Source organism: Psittacula echo (genome assembly GCF_963264785.1).
Source record: "Psittacula echo genome assembly, chromosome: 3".
NCBI classification, from domain to species: domain Eukaryota; kingdom Metazoa; phylum Chordata; class Aves; order Psittaciformes; family Psittacidae; genus Psittacula; species Psittacula echo.
In genome coordinates this window covers 37,702,126-37,719,731 of record NC_137736.1, presented here as the reverse complement: position 1 = coordinate 37,719,731, position 17,606 = coordinate 37,702,126, and the positions used below count along the sequence as shown (strand labels likewise).

The 17,606-nt window shown below is 37.3% G+C and overlaps 1 protein-coding gene across 3 annotated transcripts in view; it reads left to right on the top strand.

The window, feature by feature from the left end:
* Positions 1 to 17,606, top strand: part of USP9X (ubiquitin specific peptidase 9 X-linked) — a 105,771-nt gene that overhangs the window by 72,583 nt on the left and 15,582 nt on the right. For 2 of the 3 annotated variants that reach the window (XM_080612036.1, XM_080612038.1), the window contains 12 exons: positions 5,112 to 5,220; positions 5,329 to 5,475; positions 5,596 to 5,742; positions 6,549 to 6,771; positions 9,101 to 9,321; positions 9,719 to 9,909; positions 10,359 to 10,532; positions 12,309 to 12,450; positions 12,621 to 13,371; positions 13,893 to 14,016; positions 15,076 to 15,301; positions 16,406 to 16,535. In XM_080612036.1, coding sequence (XP_080468162.1) covers positions 5,112 to 5,220; positions 5,329 to 5,475; positions 5,596 to 5,742; positions 6,549 to 6,771; positions 9,101 to 9,321; positions 9,719 to 9,909; positions 10,359 to 10,532; positions 12,309 to 12,450; positions 12,621 to 13,371; positions 13,893 to 14,016; positions 15,076 to 15,301; positions 16,406 to 16,535 — 2,585 coding nt within the window. The remainder of the gene's footprint in view (positions 1 to 5,111; positions 5,221 to 5,328; positions 5,476 to 5,595; positions 5,743 to 6,548; positions 6,772 to 9,100; positions 9,322 to 9,718; positions 9,910 to 10,358; positions 10,533 to 12,308; positions 12,451 to 12,620; positions 13,372 to 13,892; positions 14,017 to 15,075; positions 15,302 to 16,405; positions 16,536 to 17,606) is intronic. The other variant, XM_080612037.1, reaches the window with a different exon arrangement.

The window sequence follows — 17,606 nt, the reverse complement described above, 5'->3', positions numbered from 1 at the left end:
GGCGGGTTTTGAATGTCTCCAGAGAAGGAGACTCCACAACCTCCCTGGGCAGCCTGTTCCAGTGTTCCATCACCCTCACTGAGAAGAAGTTTCTTCTCAAGTTTAAGTGGAACCTCTTGTGTTCCAGTTTGTACCCATTACCCCTTGTCCTATCATTGTTTGCCATTGACAAGAGCCTGGCTCCATCCTCGTGACACTCCCCCTTTATATATTTATATACACTAATAAGGTCCCCCCGCAGTCTCCTCCAAACTATAGAGACCCAGCTCCCTCAGCCTTTCGTCATAAGGGAGATGCTCCACTCCCTTAATCATCTTAGTTGCCCTGCGCTGGACTCTCTCCAGCAGGTCCCTGTCCTTCTTGAACTGAGGGGCCCAGAACTGGACACAATATTCCAGATGCGGTCTCACCAGGGCAGGGTAGAGGGGAAGGAGGACCTCTCTCGACCTACTGACCACCCCCCTTCTAATACACCCCAGGATGCCATTGGCCTTCCTGGCCACAAGGGCACAGTGTTGGCTCATGGTCATCCTGCCGTCCACTAGGACCCCCAGGTCCCTCTCCCCTACACTACTCTCTAACAGGTCGTTCCCCAACCTATACTGGAACCTGGGGTTGTTCCTGCCCAGATGCAGGACTCTACACTTTCCCTTGTTATATTTCATCAAGTTACTCCCTGCCCAACTCTCCAGCCTGTCCAGAGCCATGTTTTCTTGTTTCTACTTTTCTAAATAAAACAGGTTGATAAGTCTTATGTTCAGGAATATTCCCATTCAGTTTTTTCAAAACTTCTTCTGTTTAATTGTTTTTTGCTTAGATGGAAGAAAAGCCTTGCTTTTATTCTCAAGTATTTATTTTAGAGAAATGTATCAAATCAACTCGCTTGATTCAAGTGTTTAATTGAAAGAGTAACCCATGTACCAATTAGAAATAGTGTTCTTTCCTATTTCAAAAATTGCCACAGCAGCTATGTTTGAAAATTGTTTCAGCTGCTTTGTGTTTCTGAAAAAATAGTGAAGTGCTGAATAAATTCTGCAATATTAAGAAACATGTTTTGCTGGTTTTACTTTTCTAGATAAAATAGGTTGATAAGTCTTATGTTCAGGAATATTCATCATAACAAAATGATCAATATCATCAGAATATATCTTTATAATGAACTATCTGCACATTCTGGTGAAACTGTGGAGTATTGTTATTGGAATCTCACAAGCTTTATTAGTTTGCAACCTGTGTTATAGGATGTTGAATTTTCAGCTTCACTGAAGCTTGTTATTATCATTTAAGTTAGACAAGTTTAACAAAACATGCTGGCAAATATATGTGGTAACTTTACACATTAAATGGATCAAGCTGGTTTTCACTATTTTTGGTAACTTTCAAGGCTGATGAGTAAGAAATCACTACATTTTATTTTTAAAAATGTCAACAGTTGATACCAAGTTACTATTTTGACAGTATGTGTATGTTGGCCACATGTCACATTTGGAGCAACAGTACAGCTGAATGGCATGGGCAAGTGTCAGTGCCCCATCCTTTGATTTTTTTTTTTTTATTTTTTAATTTTTAGTATCTACCTGAAGATTTATAAGATCTGTGGCTTTTTAACATATTCTTAACTGTGAAAATACAAGTAATGAGTGATAATTTTTATAGTAAATGTCACTGTAGTTATTTGACTTTGTGCATTATATTTGGAATTAAGGTGACATTTCTCAACTGTTCACCAGCATTTATTTATATTTCAGTTAGTGTTTGGAATCAACACTTACCATTCTTTCTGTCTTTGAAACTGCAGATGCTCTTCATGAGGATTTTTCTGTTCTGGTCGTATTTCTTTAAGGAAGTGGACTATTGGTTCTAATCAGACCTTCTATAAGTCTTAAAAACAGTTTGGTCTCTGAATTTCATTTTGCAGATTGCATCTAACACAGTTTGTGATGAAGATAGAATGGCATCTTAGCAAAACCTAGTCTTGATTTAAAGATTGGGATATCTGTCATGGTTTTGTCAGTCTCTTCTGATGATTACTCTTGCTGATTTGAGCTTTGTTGACTGAATTTGAACCCCGGCTGTATGATAATATTATGCCTACTGAATAGTTAATTGTTGCACTTTTCTTCCTAAAATACTGGAAGAAACAAGCTGTGTGGGCTTCTCTTTCCACGTGTTTGTTGGCATGTCAGCCCAAGTCTGAACAGCTGTGGTTTAATTCCCTGGATATGTTAGCTTCTTGCCCTTTAATAATAAGAGTAGCATTAATAGATGTAGTTTGTTTGTTTTGTCAGAGGGGATAAAATTTTTAAGGGCTTCTCTTCTCCAAGTGAACTGCTGCTCAGCTCCTTATCTCTGCTTTTTTTCCCTTTACCAGAATGGGAAATGAGCCAAATTTATTGTATGGAAAAATGGTTCATACTGTCAGTAGAAACTAACCTTTGAGCTCTCTTCTCTCATATGCTTGTAAAACTTCTGATACATCTGATAATCTCACTTTGAATGCAGCTGTTCATTATTACATGATAGAACAGCATTAAATATGAGTAGAAACAGAAGACTGCTTTGAAAATAAAGACAGTGAAGTTGAAGTAATCTAAAAAGAGAAATGCTCTTCTGACTTAATGTGGAAACAAATCAGTGTTTGCAGTGTAGAGAAAGTTTAGGAAAGACTGGGCAGAATTCTGAATATCCTTTCAACTATTGTTCTCTAATCTCGTATCCTCAATTGGAGAACAATCTGAGAAAAAATACGCATGTGAGAAAATGGTTTTGGTGCACCATAAAAGACAAGGAAGATGATCAAGTTCAGATCTCACAAATACGATCTTTCTGGAAAAGATTTAGATGGATTGGTGGGGTTTGTTTGTTTATTTCAGATGTTGAGATTGGATAGGCCTAATGCTGTTTCCTCATAGCGTAACCATGCTACCTATAAATTGAGAAACAGAATGCAAAATGCTTAATACTGAATACTAGAGCAGTTCTTGCACTCCAAGGTAATTGATTTTATAATGGTAACCCCTGAATATAAGAATGACTTAGGCAGCTGAACAGTTAGTCCTAAATGACCCTGGAACCCAGAAATGTTCCAGCTGATGGCTGCAAACTGTTCGGTGGTCATACATATGTGGCCCACATAAATAAAAATTCTTCCTGCCTGTGGAAAGCAGTGGCACCTATATCCATTGAAGAGGCTGACTTCTGCTAACTAGGCAGAAGTCTGTATCGTGGGACTATCAATGGGATGGGATTCAGGTTGCCTGCTGCCGTGATGGAGGCATTTGGCCTTCAACTATTTTGCTGGATGAGTGTAAGTTCACCATGCAACTGTCCTATCTGCCAGTTCCATGCTGTTGTCATGGTGTCTAACGTGGCACAAAATGCCTGTATTAAGGCAGCTGTATCCATCCCATGGCTCCTTAAGAGCACTTAGAATGTTATTGCCTCATGAAAGTATAATACTTGTTGTTCAAATATTTTATACTCCTTAGAGACATAACAGTGTGAAGTCTGTGTTTCATTGGTCACATTCCTGCTTTAGGAAAATACCACCTTTATCTATTTCATTCTGCCTTGAAATGCATGAACCTGAGGAGTGTCTGTGTGATGTGTCCCAAGCAATTGAAGGGTTACATCTGAAAAGAAATTTCTGTGAGTTTTATGGAAACGTCAGCTCAGCAGTCAGATCAGATAAAATGTCAATTATTATTAAGAACAAAACAGACCCCCTACATCCCACGGTCTTCTGCAGCTCAAAGCAATGTAGTAGAACTTGCAGTGATCAGGCAAGGGTGACAAGGGAGATCAAAGCTCTGAAATTATTTCCATCTGAGGAACAGCTGAGTAGCTTGGGGCACTTGGTACTGGCAAAGAGATACATGGTGGGAGGAGAATACCACAGAGACTTTTAAAATCAGAAGTAGCAAAGCGAGAAGAAACAGAGAACATTGTTTCTGTGTATGAGAACTTCATGAGCATAACATGTAAGCAGTGTAAACCTTTAGTTTGGAAATAGTTTGAGGGGTTGTTCATTAATTTGTCCAGTGAGGGCTATGAAATACTGCTTTGGTTAGTCTTCCTGAACCACAGAGTGTTAGAAGCCGAGAGAACATTCTGGAGAACTGTCACTGCATGCTTCCCTGTTCTTGTGCACTTTCCTAGGTGTAAACCAGAGGCAGAGTGCTTAGCTACCTGCATCTTTGCTCTGACCTCTGATCATGCTTGCATGTCTTTTGAAGCACAGTTAACTGCAGGTGAAAAAACTCTGAGGGAAATAGGATTCTTCGTGTGCTTTCCACAGTGACCTCATGAGTAGAAAACAATGACAGCCACAACCAGAAAGACACTGTAAAATTCAGTTTCTTATATGTGGAGATAATTCCGTAAAGCACAGCATTAATTTGTGTTCTCTCCCCACACAAGCAGAGTTGTTTCTAACTTTTTACAAGATACAATGCTGAGGCAGTCTTTCAACTTGAAAGAATAGGGTTTGCCTTAAATTGCATTTTTTTCCTCAAGCTTATCTGTTCCTATATTATGCCAGTGCTTAGATTAAGTCTATAAATGGAAAATGTCTTTTAATTCTAACCTCTTGAATTTTCAGAGGGTCATCTTTTCTCATTTCTTACTAATGATAAATTTTGATCACTTCAAGATGCTCAGCAGGCTGCCGAAGTGATGCATAAGAGCAGTTTTACTAGAGCAGTTCTAGTGTGTCTTTCAGGCACAGCTGGTGCTTGAAAATTAAAAAAAAAATAAAAAATAACACAGAAAAGAATTATTTAGGGTTGCAAATTGCTTGTTGTGTTATGCAGTATTTGGTGGCAGTTGTGAAGGTTCAGTGGTTAGCTGCTGATGAATGTCTTTATACCTTTAAATATTCGATCTGTGGAACAGGTTTTGTAATAGTAATTCATATTATATAAAATTCCACTGCAAGGCAAAACAATATGATGAGTGGAGAATAATTAAAGCGTTCCCGTTTCTTACGTTATGTGCAGTTTTAGAGAATGGCATTAAGCAGATAAGCACAAATATTTTCCCCCCTTTTTTTTTTTAATGTCCTGTTTGGCTCAGAAGTTTGAGTTTAATGTTTCTGTTAAATGATTTTTCAGAACTGTTCGTCAGATGGCACAGGAGCAATTCTTTTTAATGGCTACCAGGTGTTGCATGGGACAGAGACCTCTCCTTTTCTTCATTACCCTGCTGTTTACTGTCCTAGGGGTAAGTTTTTAGAGGTAAAGGCTTCAGTAGAGTTAGGCTTCTGTTAGAGTTGCACTCTTAAGTAGAAGCATGTTTGAATTGCATATTATTTTTTTTTTGTTTACATAGAGTACTGCAAGAGAGCGAGCTAAGCATTCTGGAGACTACTTCACTCTCTTAAGACATCTTCTTAACTATGCTTACAACAGTAGTATTAATGTACCCAATGCTGAAGTTCTTCTCAATAATGAAATTGACTGGCTTAAGAGGATTAGGGTAAGTTTCAGGATCAATTTATTTCTAATAATAATTTTTTTATGACTTTGATGTGAAATAAGCTTTATGCTTGGTAAGTGTATAGTGTTTAGATTATGCTAACTTTTGCTTGAATTACAGGATGAAGTAAAAAGAACAGGGGAAACGGGTGTCGAAGAAACTATCTTAGAGGGTCACCTTGGAGTAACAAAAGAGCTGTTAGCATTCCAGACACCTGAGAAGAAATACCATATTGGTTGTGAAAAAGGAGGTGCTAATCTCATTAAAGTAGGTTCAAGTTTTTTGATGTATGGAGTTTTTTGATGATATTTGGGGAGGGTATTAAATACAAAAAGGTAAAAACAAGCCTTGCATCTTGTGGTCTGTAACCGGAAAAGATCTCAGTTTAACTATTTGAAAAGGGCTTCCAATCGAGGTTTAATATTTTCTTCTAAAATACACGTTTCATTCATAAGAGTACTTAACATTCTCATTCTTTGGAACCGTGGCATATGGAGTCGCTGTGACCTTGTGAGCTGTTATCCCAAGAGCAAACATCACATGAGGACAGTGAGCTAGATACAGGATGGTCCTGTACAAGACTATTTTCTTTCATTACCCCTGTATTGTCTTTTCTCCACATGTTCCTAATTAGTGCTGTTAATGTTTATGGCAGGTTTGAACCAATGCATGATGTCTGAGTGTCTCTTTCATCAGTCATGTCTTCTTTGTACCTCTGATATTATACAGCAGGAATGTTGTTTTTTCCAACACTAATTAATAAAGAGCTTTGTAGATAATACTGGTTGGACAAAACAAAAATTTTACCAGTCAAGAAAAATAACAGATATATTTTTAACTTGTAGTGGGGGGTGGGTTTGCAGGGAACCACATTAAAATGGAGTTATTCTGTTCTAAATTTAAAAGCTTATGATGGTATTGGTCTCAATTTCAACTCTTGAGTGTTTTAAGTACTACTCTGTTTCTCAGACATTCATTTACGTAATAATGCTTACTCTGATATAAAATACAAATTTATAAAGTAACAGGTGATTTATTTTCCTTGTTTTCTTGTGTTTTTTTTTTTCCTGCAGGAGTTGATAGATGATTTCATCTTTCCAGCATCAAATGTTTATCTACAGTACATGAGAAATGGAGAATTGCCTGCTGAGCAGGCTATACCAGTCTGTAGTTCACCAGCTACTATTAACGCTGGGTTTGAGCTACTAGTTGCACTAGCAGTTGGATGTGTACGAAATCTCAAACAGATAGTAGACACGTTGACTGAAATGTATTACATAGGTACAGCAATCACTAGTATGTAATATTTTTAATTATGTTTTCTACTTTTTAATGTATATATTATGCCTAGGTTTTGTTCATATTGCCAACTGAACTAGATGCTAAATGTTTTAGTTTGTGGTTTGTTTGTGGCTACTTTAATGTTGCAACATCAAGCTGTCAAAAATCTAGGAAAGTTTGTCAGTGTAGCCTTTCTCTGTTCTTCTTTATGCGGTAAATATACTGACTTGCATTACACAGTTGCATCCAAGTTCCAGACCTAGTCACATAATCAGACCCCCCCTACCCCGACCTGGCTACTCCTCTTTGTCCATGCCAGCTCCCAGGAACCTCATTCTGTCTGTATCTTCTCCTTTTGTCGCATCATTTCAGGCTCTGCCTAACCAATCCCAGAAACTCATCAGGTATCTTTGGCTTAGTTTTAGTGCCAGTCTCTTGGTTGCTCACTTAATTTGTCGTTGTTGTCCAGACACAGACACAGGTCCACTGTCCTGTTTAGTTCTGTACTTATTCTCTGCTTGTCATGGTCCTTCCTCAGACGTTTGTGCTTTCAGTTTTGGCCTTGTTTCAGCACAGCTCTGCACTCAAAGAACTTTCTCCTCACTGGAGAAAGATTATAGCAATTGCAGTATGTACAGAAACTTGCATATGTTAAGTGTTTCAAAAGCTGGTATTCAAATGAAACAGGCTAATACTCACAAGGGTGACAAAAGGCTCATACTTAACATAGATTTTTGTTACCAGTAAAAAGCATGTAAGACTTTCTTGTTTCTTAAAAAATGAATAAAAAGCATATTTTCTGCAGCCCTAAATGGGATAATTAAACAACTGTTTTGACTGTAATATTGACAGAGAAAGGAGAAAGAAAGATAGGGAGAGGGCGAAGAGGTGGGTGGAAGAACTGAAAACAAGCAAAACCAAGTTTGTCTGGGAAGAAAGGCTTGGAGTGTTGGGGTTGTTCAGCTGGGAAAGAGAAGGCTCTGGGGAGATCTTGCTGCAGCTTTTCAGTACTTAGGGGGAGTTTAAAAGAAAGATGGAAAGAGACTTTATCAGGGCCTGTAGTGACAGGACAGGGGGTGATGATTCTAAACTGAAAGAGAGTAGATTTAGATAGGACAGGAAAGAAGTTCTTTACTATGAGGGTGGTGAGGCCCTGGAACAGGTTGCCCAGAGGACTTGTGGCTACTGCATCCCTGGAAGTGTTCAAGGCCAGGTTGGACAGGACATTGAACAACCTGGTCTAGTGGAAGATGTCCATGCCCATGGCAGGGGGTTGGAACTGAGTGATCTTGAAGGTCCCTTTCAACCCAAGCCATTCTATGATTAAAAAATATTTAAACTTTTAGAGTTTAGCAAAACTGTAAGCAACTAGAAATACCTTCCCATAGTGGGAGTTGTCCACTACCTCTCAGAATGGCAGTGCTACTTACCCAGTTGGTGGTATCACTGAGTCTTTTGAGGTTTTTCAATCTCCCTGTTCAGTTCCATCTCAAATGAATAAATGAAAAGGGCAGCTTTATGGTTTATCCCCCTGCCTCGTCCTTTTTTATTCATCCTTTTCTCTTGGGAAGTGTTTCCTATCATCTCACAATTAGAAAGATTTTATAGCATTTCCTTGCACTCAATAATTTGGTAAGCACATTAGAACACCAGTTCTCCATGGTATGTGAGACAGAAGAGGGAACACATGTATGAACTGTGCATGCTGTGTGTGTCATATACCAAGTATAGCTTGCTTGCAAACATGCATGATCTCATATTATTTTTGGGTTAAAACCACAGAGCAACAGGTTAATGTAGTAAACCTGTGATTGTATATGTACTATGAAGAGATAAGAGAGGTCTGAGGGAGAAGACTCAGAAGGAAAAAAAAAAACCTGTCACAAGGTCATATAAATAGCATTATCTAACCCTGTTTCCTATCCTGGCAAGGGAAAGCAAGGCATACATGAAATTTTTCGATTTTAAAAATGTTACACATTTGTGAAAGGCATTATAAATTGGCTATATACTCTAGTTTCATTCAGCTGAGTTCTTCAGCTAAGAAACTTGCTGGTATTGAGAGAAGACTTCTGTTTGATGTGTAAATAGACTGAATTTTTGTCTGGCCACCTTTTTAGTTATGCAATTGGTAAAATAGTTTAATGGTAGGAATACAGATAGAAATACTGATCATAGAAGTTGTGTTTATTTTAGCAATTAAGTTTTCCAGTGAAACATTTGCTTTACTGAATTGCAGAGTGATACAGACTAGTACTAACATTGTGCGACTGCCCTTTGTATTGCATTGATATTCTTTTATAATAAAATTGTTTTCTAATCACATTCTGCTATTTTCTTCTAGCTTGTGAAGCTCTCACAGAATGGGAATATCTACCACCTGTTGGGCCTCGACCACCAAAGGGATTTGTAGGGCTAAAAAATGCTGGTGCCACTTGTTACATGAATTCTGTCATTCAGCAGCTGTACATGATTCCAGCCATCAGGAATGGGATTCTTGCAATTGAAGGCACAGGCAGTGATGTAGATGATGACATGTCTGGGGATGAAAAGCAGGACAATGAGGTAAATTTAATTATGCAGAACTTGGTTATCTTTCAAATAGAATTCTTTTTTAGGAAAAGGTTATAACAAATTCAGGTTGCTTATCACTTTTCTTTCCACTGCTGGCAGTGGGGGCAGTGGCATAATGTTTTTTATTTGAATAGGCTCACTGCCAGAGATGCAGTTCAGAAGATCCAGGCAGGCAGCAGGGTTTGCAGACTTCCTCCTCATGGATTTTCACTTGAAAGCACCATACACTAATTCTGCCAGTAGAACTCTGTTAACACATGCAAAGACACCTGTTTCTTCAGATGAGAATATGAAGCACTTCAGATTGTTAAACTAAACAAGGGATACAACTGGCTATAAGACAGCTATGTATCAAAATTAATTGCACAAATTTTCTTCTGCTTTTCAGAGCAATGTTGACCCAAGAGATGATGTGTTTGGTTATCCACATCAATATGAAGACAAACCAGCACTGAGTAAAACAGAAGATAGAAAAGAATACAATATTGGAGTTCTGAGGCATCTCCAAGTAATTTTCGGCCATTTAGCGGCTTCCAGGCTACAATACTATGTACCAAGAGGGTTTTGGAAACAATTTAGGTAAATAGAAAATTTAGTATTGATGTCTGTTCACTGGGCCACTGAAATGCCACAAAAATAATTGTAATAGAAGAAATCATAGTGATGTTAAGTGTAAATTAGCAGAACTTGATTCAGCCTTGCATCTGTTATCCTACCTTTTTACCATTCTGTAGAAGTCTCTTGGTAAACTAAAGCTTACAGTAAGATGGTTATTTGGAATTCTAGTAGTTCTTGAGCTTGATATTGAGAGTGAATTAACTATGATGTTATGCGCAAAAGCTTGCTTTTACTTATCAGTAAGTGTCAGGGACAGTGTAACAGGTGGTATCCTACATCACAAGCCAGCAAATAGTCTTGGTCAGTAAGAAAGAGAGATGAATAGCATGAATAGTGTTTGGGGTTTTTTTAAATAAATTGTTGGGGAACAAAACCAAAAATATTTGACAAGAATGTGCTTTTGTTTTCAGACTTTGGGGTGAACCTGTAAATCTACGTGAACAACATGATGCTTTAGAATTTTTTAATTCCTTAGTGGACAGTTTAGATGAAGCTTTAAAAGCTTTGGGCCATCCAGCAATGTTAAGTAAAGTTCTAGGAGGGTCCTTTGCTGATCAGAAGATTTGTCAAGGATGCCCACATCGGTAAGTGTTTTAAGATTCTTCTTACAGGAAAAGCAACCTGTGTTTTTATCCTTATGAAGATGAATAAAGAGTCAAGAGTAGGTTCTTTGTGTGGTTTTGGTGTTGGTTTGGTTTGTTGTTTTGTTGGGGATTTTTTAAGCTAATAGAATTTAGTATGTTTTTTCTACAGCGTTGATTTTTCTACATTGATTTGTCTTCAGGTGCCTTGAAGTACTTTATTATTGCTTCTACTTAACAGTTTTATGTGAAGTGTTGTGTATTGACCAGCAGAGGAAAAGATACAGCTTTCCCATGTTAAGAGCGAAAACAGCTTAGGGACCATGCGATGCATAAAGTTTTAAGACATAGAAAACAGCTGTTGCTGGCTTCTGTCTTCCACAGTGTGCAGATAATGCTGACCCAAGTATGAATCTTTAATTCCAGTGAGTGAAACCCTGCTCATACTCACTATATAAGCTGTAACTAAGGATAATGGTATAAAAAAGTTTATCTTAAGGTTTTTGCTGTATGTTTAAATAACTTAAAATACGAATATTGAAGTTCAGCTTCATATAGGGTATGTAAAAAACACCTGTATCAAATCAGACTGAAATTCTGTGGTGCACCATCTTGATGATGGTGATCAATGACGAATGCTTTCTGGAGGAATAGAACTTGGCATTGTACAGTTGTACTTCTAGACTTTCTTCTATCCCTCTTGAGGTGGATGATTAAAATTATGTGCAAGGTTCAAGATGGCCTAATGATGGACTTGTTCTTTTTCAGCAGTTGGCTTTTTTTATAACTGTGTTAAGTTTTGTGTCACTAACAGGTGGCCTTCTTACTGTTCACGACATCTTTCAGATCCTCTGTGATTCTTACACGATAGACAAGTGTTACCTATCATTACAGAATTCTACTGGATTTGTGTAACTGTACTTCTTAATAAAAATTTTACCCTGATAGTTTAGGGAGGAGAAAACTGATGACAAACTAAACCATTGGATTTGGGATATGACAAAGCCTTTCTGAATTTGTAAGTTATTTCATAGATGAATGAATAATGCTGTTTTGGTTGAAGTGTTTCTAAATATTAATTTACTCACTGTTAAAGAGCCCTTTATATGCGTGATTGCATATCCGAGAAACAAGCCCTGCAGGGTTATGTTGGAATAGATGCAACTTTTAGAGTTTATTTATCGCTTCTTTATCCTTAAAAAAAGAAGGAGAAAAAAAAAAAAAAGACTCCACAAAAACCAACCAACCAAAAACCGTTTCCAAGATGTTTTAACTGGTTGTGTCTCAAGCATTGCTGTTTCGTTGCTAGGAAATTGTTTAAAGGTTGTGTCATAACACAATAAATTAAATTCAGTCAGTCAAGAATATGCGAAGTGAGTGGAAAAAATACTCTACTTTGCTATCTGTGCTTCTCTACTAGCTTAAGTTACCCAAGAGTCTGTCATGCTACTTCAACTGCTTTAAAAACAAGATGTGCCAGAAGATTTAATTTCCATGATCTTTTCAGTGAATTTGAGGCATACAAGTAATTTCTATGATGTTCATAAAATAACTATAATTAACGCAGATCAAAAAATACCGTGTGCAGGTACTGTGAGGTAATTATAGGAAGACTGCAATAAAAAAAAGAATTCTTTTTTTACTTCTTAACTACTTTTGCCAGAATTTGACATCAAGTGCTGAATAAAACTTGGGCAGTAAGGTGCTGTGTAGCAACTGTAAAACATAAAAGTTGAGCATGTTACTACCTTTCTTTTACACTTGTCTGTTCATTGGTAGGTACGAATGCGAGGAATCCTTCACAACTCTGAATGTAGATATAAGAAATCACCAAAACCTTCTTGATTCTTTGGAACAGTACGTCAAAGGAGATTTATTGGAAGGAGCAAATGCATATCATTGTGAAAAATGCAACAAAAAGGTGATGATTCCTTACATATTACAGTTGCATACAACTGTGATGTTAAGACTGTACTAAGTTCAGTCTTAGTTCATGTTCAGGGGAAAAAAATATCCTTTACTGAATTCAGTTGTTGGTAGGAGTATGTGAATGGAAACTTAAGAGCTGATAACTATTCATGTTGTTTTTAGGTTGATACAGTGAAACGCTTGCTGATTAAGAAGTTGCCTCCAGTTCTTGCAATCCAGTTGAAAAGATTTGATTATGACTGGGAAAGGGAATGTGCAATCAAGTTCAATGACTATTTTGAATTTCCACGAGAGCTGGACATGGAGCCTTACACAGTGGCAGGTGTAGCTAAATTGGAAGGAGATGATGTAAATCCTGAAAATCAGATAATACAAAATGAGCAGTCTGAAAATGAACACTCTGGGAGCACAAAATATAGGCTTGTTGGTGTACTTGTACACAGTGGCCAGGCCAGTGGCGGACATTATTACTCCTACATTATCCAGAGGAATGGTGGAGATGGCGAGAAGAATCGGTGGTATAAATTTGATGATGGAGATGTGACAGAATGTAAAATGGATGATGATGAAGAAATGAAAAACCAGTGTTTTGGTGGAGAATACATGGGAGAAGTATTTGATCACATGATGAAGCGTATGTCCTACAGACGCCAGAAGAGGTGGTGGAATGCTTATATTCTTTTTTATGAACGTATGGACACAATAGACAAAGACAATGAACTAATAAAATATATTTCAGAACTCTCTATCACCATTAAACCCCATCAGATTAAAATGCCATCAGCCATTGAACGAAGCGTACGGAAGCAGAACGTGCAGTTCATGCATAATCGTATGCAGTACAGCCTAGAATATTTCCAGTTCATAAAGAAGTTGCTTACTTGTAATAGTGTCTACTTAAATCCTCCTCCAGGTTAGTATGTTAGTGTGGTAATTATGGATTAATTTCTTGCAGGAAACTTTTTATTTGTGTTATCAACAAGTTGTCTGCCAGTGAACATTTTGAGTGATCTGCTTTGAATACTCTGTCTATCGAGACTTCTGCAGTTCAACATCTGTTGCTGAGTTGTTCGTCAGTGATACATCCCAGAATGTTTAGCAAATAATACTTTGATAAACTATCAACTGTGACTCAGTTAATGCACTAAGTCATATTAAAATATTTCAGTTTGTGCGCTGTTCTGCTGAAGACAGTTCTCAAAGGCGAGATGCTGAATTTCTAAAAATCAGACATGGGTAGCCTCCCAGGTACCTGTCTTAAAGCTTACATTCTCAAATGATACATTAATAGAAGTTAGAGCCTGTTCTGATCAAGTTTCTGGTTAAAATTGGAAGACAATATCAAGACAAAACAAGTAATCTGGAATCAGCTAAATTGTTAAAAGTAAACTGCTTTTACTTTGTCTACATGTGAGTATTTTGATTTTTCTTTAGGACAAGATCATCTGTTGCCTGAAGCAGAAGAAATAACTATGATTAGTATTCAGCTCGCTGCTAGATTTCTCTTTACCACAGGATTTCATACGAAGAAAATAGTCCGTGGCCCTGCGAGTGATTGGTATTTTGTCTTTTAAGAACAATTAGTTTTGAAAGTTTGATATCTGTTAAAAGATCCCAGTTATATGCATTTGACAATAAAAGGTGTTAGTGGTCTGTTCCATTTTCCCCTCTTCCTCCAGATGCATAGTCAGGGTGCATATGAAAAGTGGGGGAAATGTGAACAGAAAATATAGGGAAGAAACTGAGCTTTAAGCTGCTGAGCTGAACAGCTTCAAAATTCATTTTCAGACAGAGCCTAAATCTACCTTTTGTGTGTTTTTTAAGAATAAAGGAGTAGAGTCTATTATTAATGCAGAACTAATAGGTTATATATTCTAACTAAATCAGACTGGTTTGTTCATGGTTTGGGAAGTTTTAAACAAAGCTCTTTTCAACCAATTTTTTGTAGCTTGTTATTTATATTCTGTTTCTGAAACATGTGTATGTTTCAGTCTTCTAGACTGTTAGCAGAGTGCTTTATGTACATTGCTACAGGGCCTGTAATTCAAATCTGTAATATAACAGACAATACAATCTTATTTATAGCACCACATCTTCATGATGACCAGTAGCTTACTAGTCTTTACATGATCTTAATGATGACCAGTAGTTTACCAACTACTAATAAGTAGTTGTGTAATACGTGGCAAATATATACCTTGAGTTTTTCTCCAATAGCAACTTTCAGAGTAGCTAAGTTAGTCCTGTTATTTTAAGATGTCAAGAGAAGTTCAAATATTGCTGCAGGAAAGAGGACAGAGTCACACAAGACCCTCTCTGGAACAGTTATTTTAATGTTAGGGGATCATCATCCTGTCTTAGTTCCTATGGGTGACAGAAGTAAAGTGCTACAGTTAAATGTTTGGTTTTTAACTGAAGGATGTTTTTAATTTGTGATAGCTAGTATCACTATAGGAACTACAGTTTATCTGATTTTAAGCGCTTCTGTGAGAAAATATGTTTGGGGATCACCCTTAGTATGTATTTTCTTCAAATTCTGCAAAAGAATATGTCTGCCAAAATTCATCAGTGTCTACATGTGGTCATAATCTCTCAGTTGCATCATCTTCTATTTCAGGTATGATGCGTTATGCATCCTTCTTCGTCACAGCAAGAATGTACGCTTTTGGTTTGCACACAACGTCCTTTTTAATGTTTCAAACCGCTTCTCTGAGTATCTTCTGGAATGCCCTAGTGCAGAAGTGAGGGGTGCATTTGCAAAACTGATAGTATTTATTGCACATTTTTCCTTGCAAGATGGGCCATGTCCTTCACCTTTTGCCTCTCCTGGACCTTCCAGTCAGGTATTTAATTTTCTAATGAAAAACTTTTAAAACCTATTCCTCTTTTGTTATAAGTATTTAATGTCAATTCTGAAGTAGATACGTCAGTCTTGACAGGAAATCTGTATAGTCCATTCTGCACCTCATTTGTAAATCTATGTGAAAAGTAAGTAGTGAGAACTTTGAGTTGGGTTGTACACGTGAAATTTGCAAAATAAAAGCAGTGGCTTAAATTAATGCGAAGGGAGTGAACCCTTGGTTTTCATTTAGAATTCAAACCAAATGGAAACACCCCAAAGCCAAACAAAACAAAACAAAAACCAAACAAACAAAAAAACCCCCACAAACAAAAAAAAACCCAAACAAAACCCATGAAAGCATGCAGGAGTTCCCTAAGTTTTCTTCCCCTGTATCTTGCAACGTTGAAATTGTTGAAAATTGTGACTAATTTTATACACCTAGAACTGACAAAATAACCCAAAAGAAACAAACAAAAAAAAACCCAAACCACCAACACCAAAACTGCCAGAAATCTTAATGTAGTACTTGTCATAACAATGGGCGTGGGGGAAATTTGGACTGTATTAAAATGTAAATTGTAACCTTTTGGGGCGTTTGCTTTGTCATATTTTTATTGTCCACAGCAAGACACTTTTTATTTGTACTGTTCCACTTACCTTCTCAGAATGTTTTCGCTGTTGTATCCAGCAAAAGAATTCGTGTTAAGTTAAAGCTACATATGCTTTGACAGTGTTTGTTTCACAAGGTATTTGAGATACACTTGTAAAGGTGATTTGGTTGTCTGTCTTACTCTGTGAAGTTCACAGTGGAACTGCATATGCTTTTTGGAGTATTTAAGCCTAGCTGCAATTGGAGAAAAAGCTCAATTAAAAGCTTCTATATTTGCATAATTTCTTGGACTTGCATGGTATTTAGTGATGGCAGTCATCTCTGTCTGTCTGTGTGAGATACAGAAGACTAACCAGCTGCTAGTATTTTGGAGCTTGTATGAATCCCATACCTTTTAACCAATTCTGTTTTCTGCCATAGTAAAAAGTATAAACAAAATAGAGATTTGATAGCTTCAACTGTGAATATGAAAACCTTTTTTCTTTTTTCTTTTAGGCTTATGATAACTTAAGTTTAAGTGATCATTTGCTGAGAGCGGTACTAAATCTTCTAAGAAGGGAAGTATCTGAACATGGGCGCCATTTGCAACAGTATTTCAATCTGTTTGTGATGTATGCCAATCTAGGTAAGGAAATTACACAGATCTTTGCTGATGACACTGTAATAAACTGGTTTTTATTAATAATCCAGTGACACAAGTAACAGCAGGAGAATCCAGTTTTTCAGCCTCAGGCAGGTTGGTATGAATAAATGTTATATAAATGGTCACCAGAACATCTGTGTTTCTCCAGTTTGGAGTTTGGGGCTTGAGTCTTCCTAGCATACTTGGAAGATGAACACGGTAAGGTTGGAGTAATAAGACAGTGTCCTTCCAAGAGGGTGTGGTGGTGAAAAAATTACGAGAGAGATGACACTTTGTTCAGGGCTCATTTACAGGGAGGTCATGAGACCCCAGAAGCATGTGGGACTCTCAGCTGGCTTGAGCCTGAAGAAGTCGGTGAAGATAAAAAAAGAGATGCATGGTTTTCCTTTATGAAAATGTTGGTAGAGATGGTTGTGCTTTATCTATATATTCCTACTGTGCCCTTTCAATATTAATTTCTTCAGTTCACTTTTGAAGCTCATAGCTATGAATACTGAACACCGATTCTGTATCTGTCTTCCCCTTAAAGACTCTCTGGGAGGCTGAGGAAATAGATCAATCTGTATATGTTCTTAGACATCATTGCTTGCAGAATGCTTTTACCATAGGCATCGTATGATTAAATGTCAAATGAATAAAGGGTTGCTTTTGCTCTCTCAGGTTGATGAGGGTAGTCACAGGTTCATATCTAGTGAATTGTCACAGAGTTCTACATTCGTACTTTCCCCAGGTATTAGTGTCTTCTATTGGAGGCCCATTTCTCTTTCACACATGGTAGCCTAAGTGACAAAGCATCTTCCTCTTAAGCAAAATCTAAACAAAATACGATATTCTTCTGTCGTGGTAGTCTATTACACTCTCCCTTGTACTCTAACACAAGGTATTTTAATCCTATTGTGTAAAGTATTATGAAACTAGGAGATCCAGTTCCCTTGGAAATTTTACAGAATGCCCATAATACTGAGCAGCTCAGCCATTACTGGTTATCAGCTCATACAGACAAGTTACAAATGTGAATTTCTGTTATATTACTTTGTGGCTAAAGTATTAAGC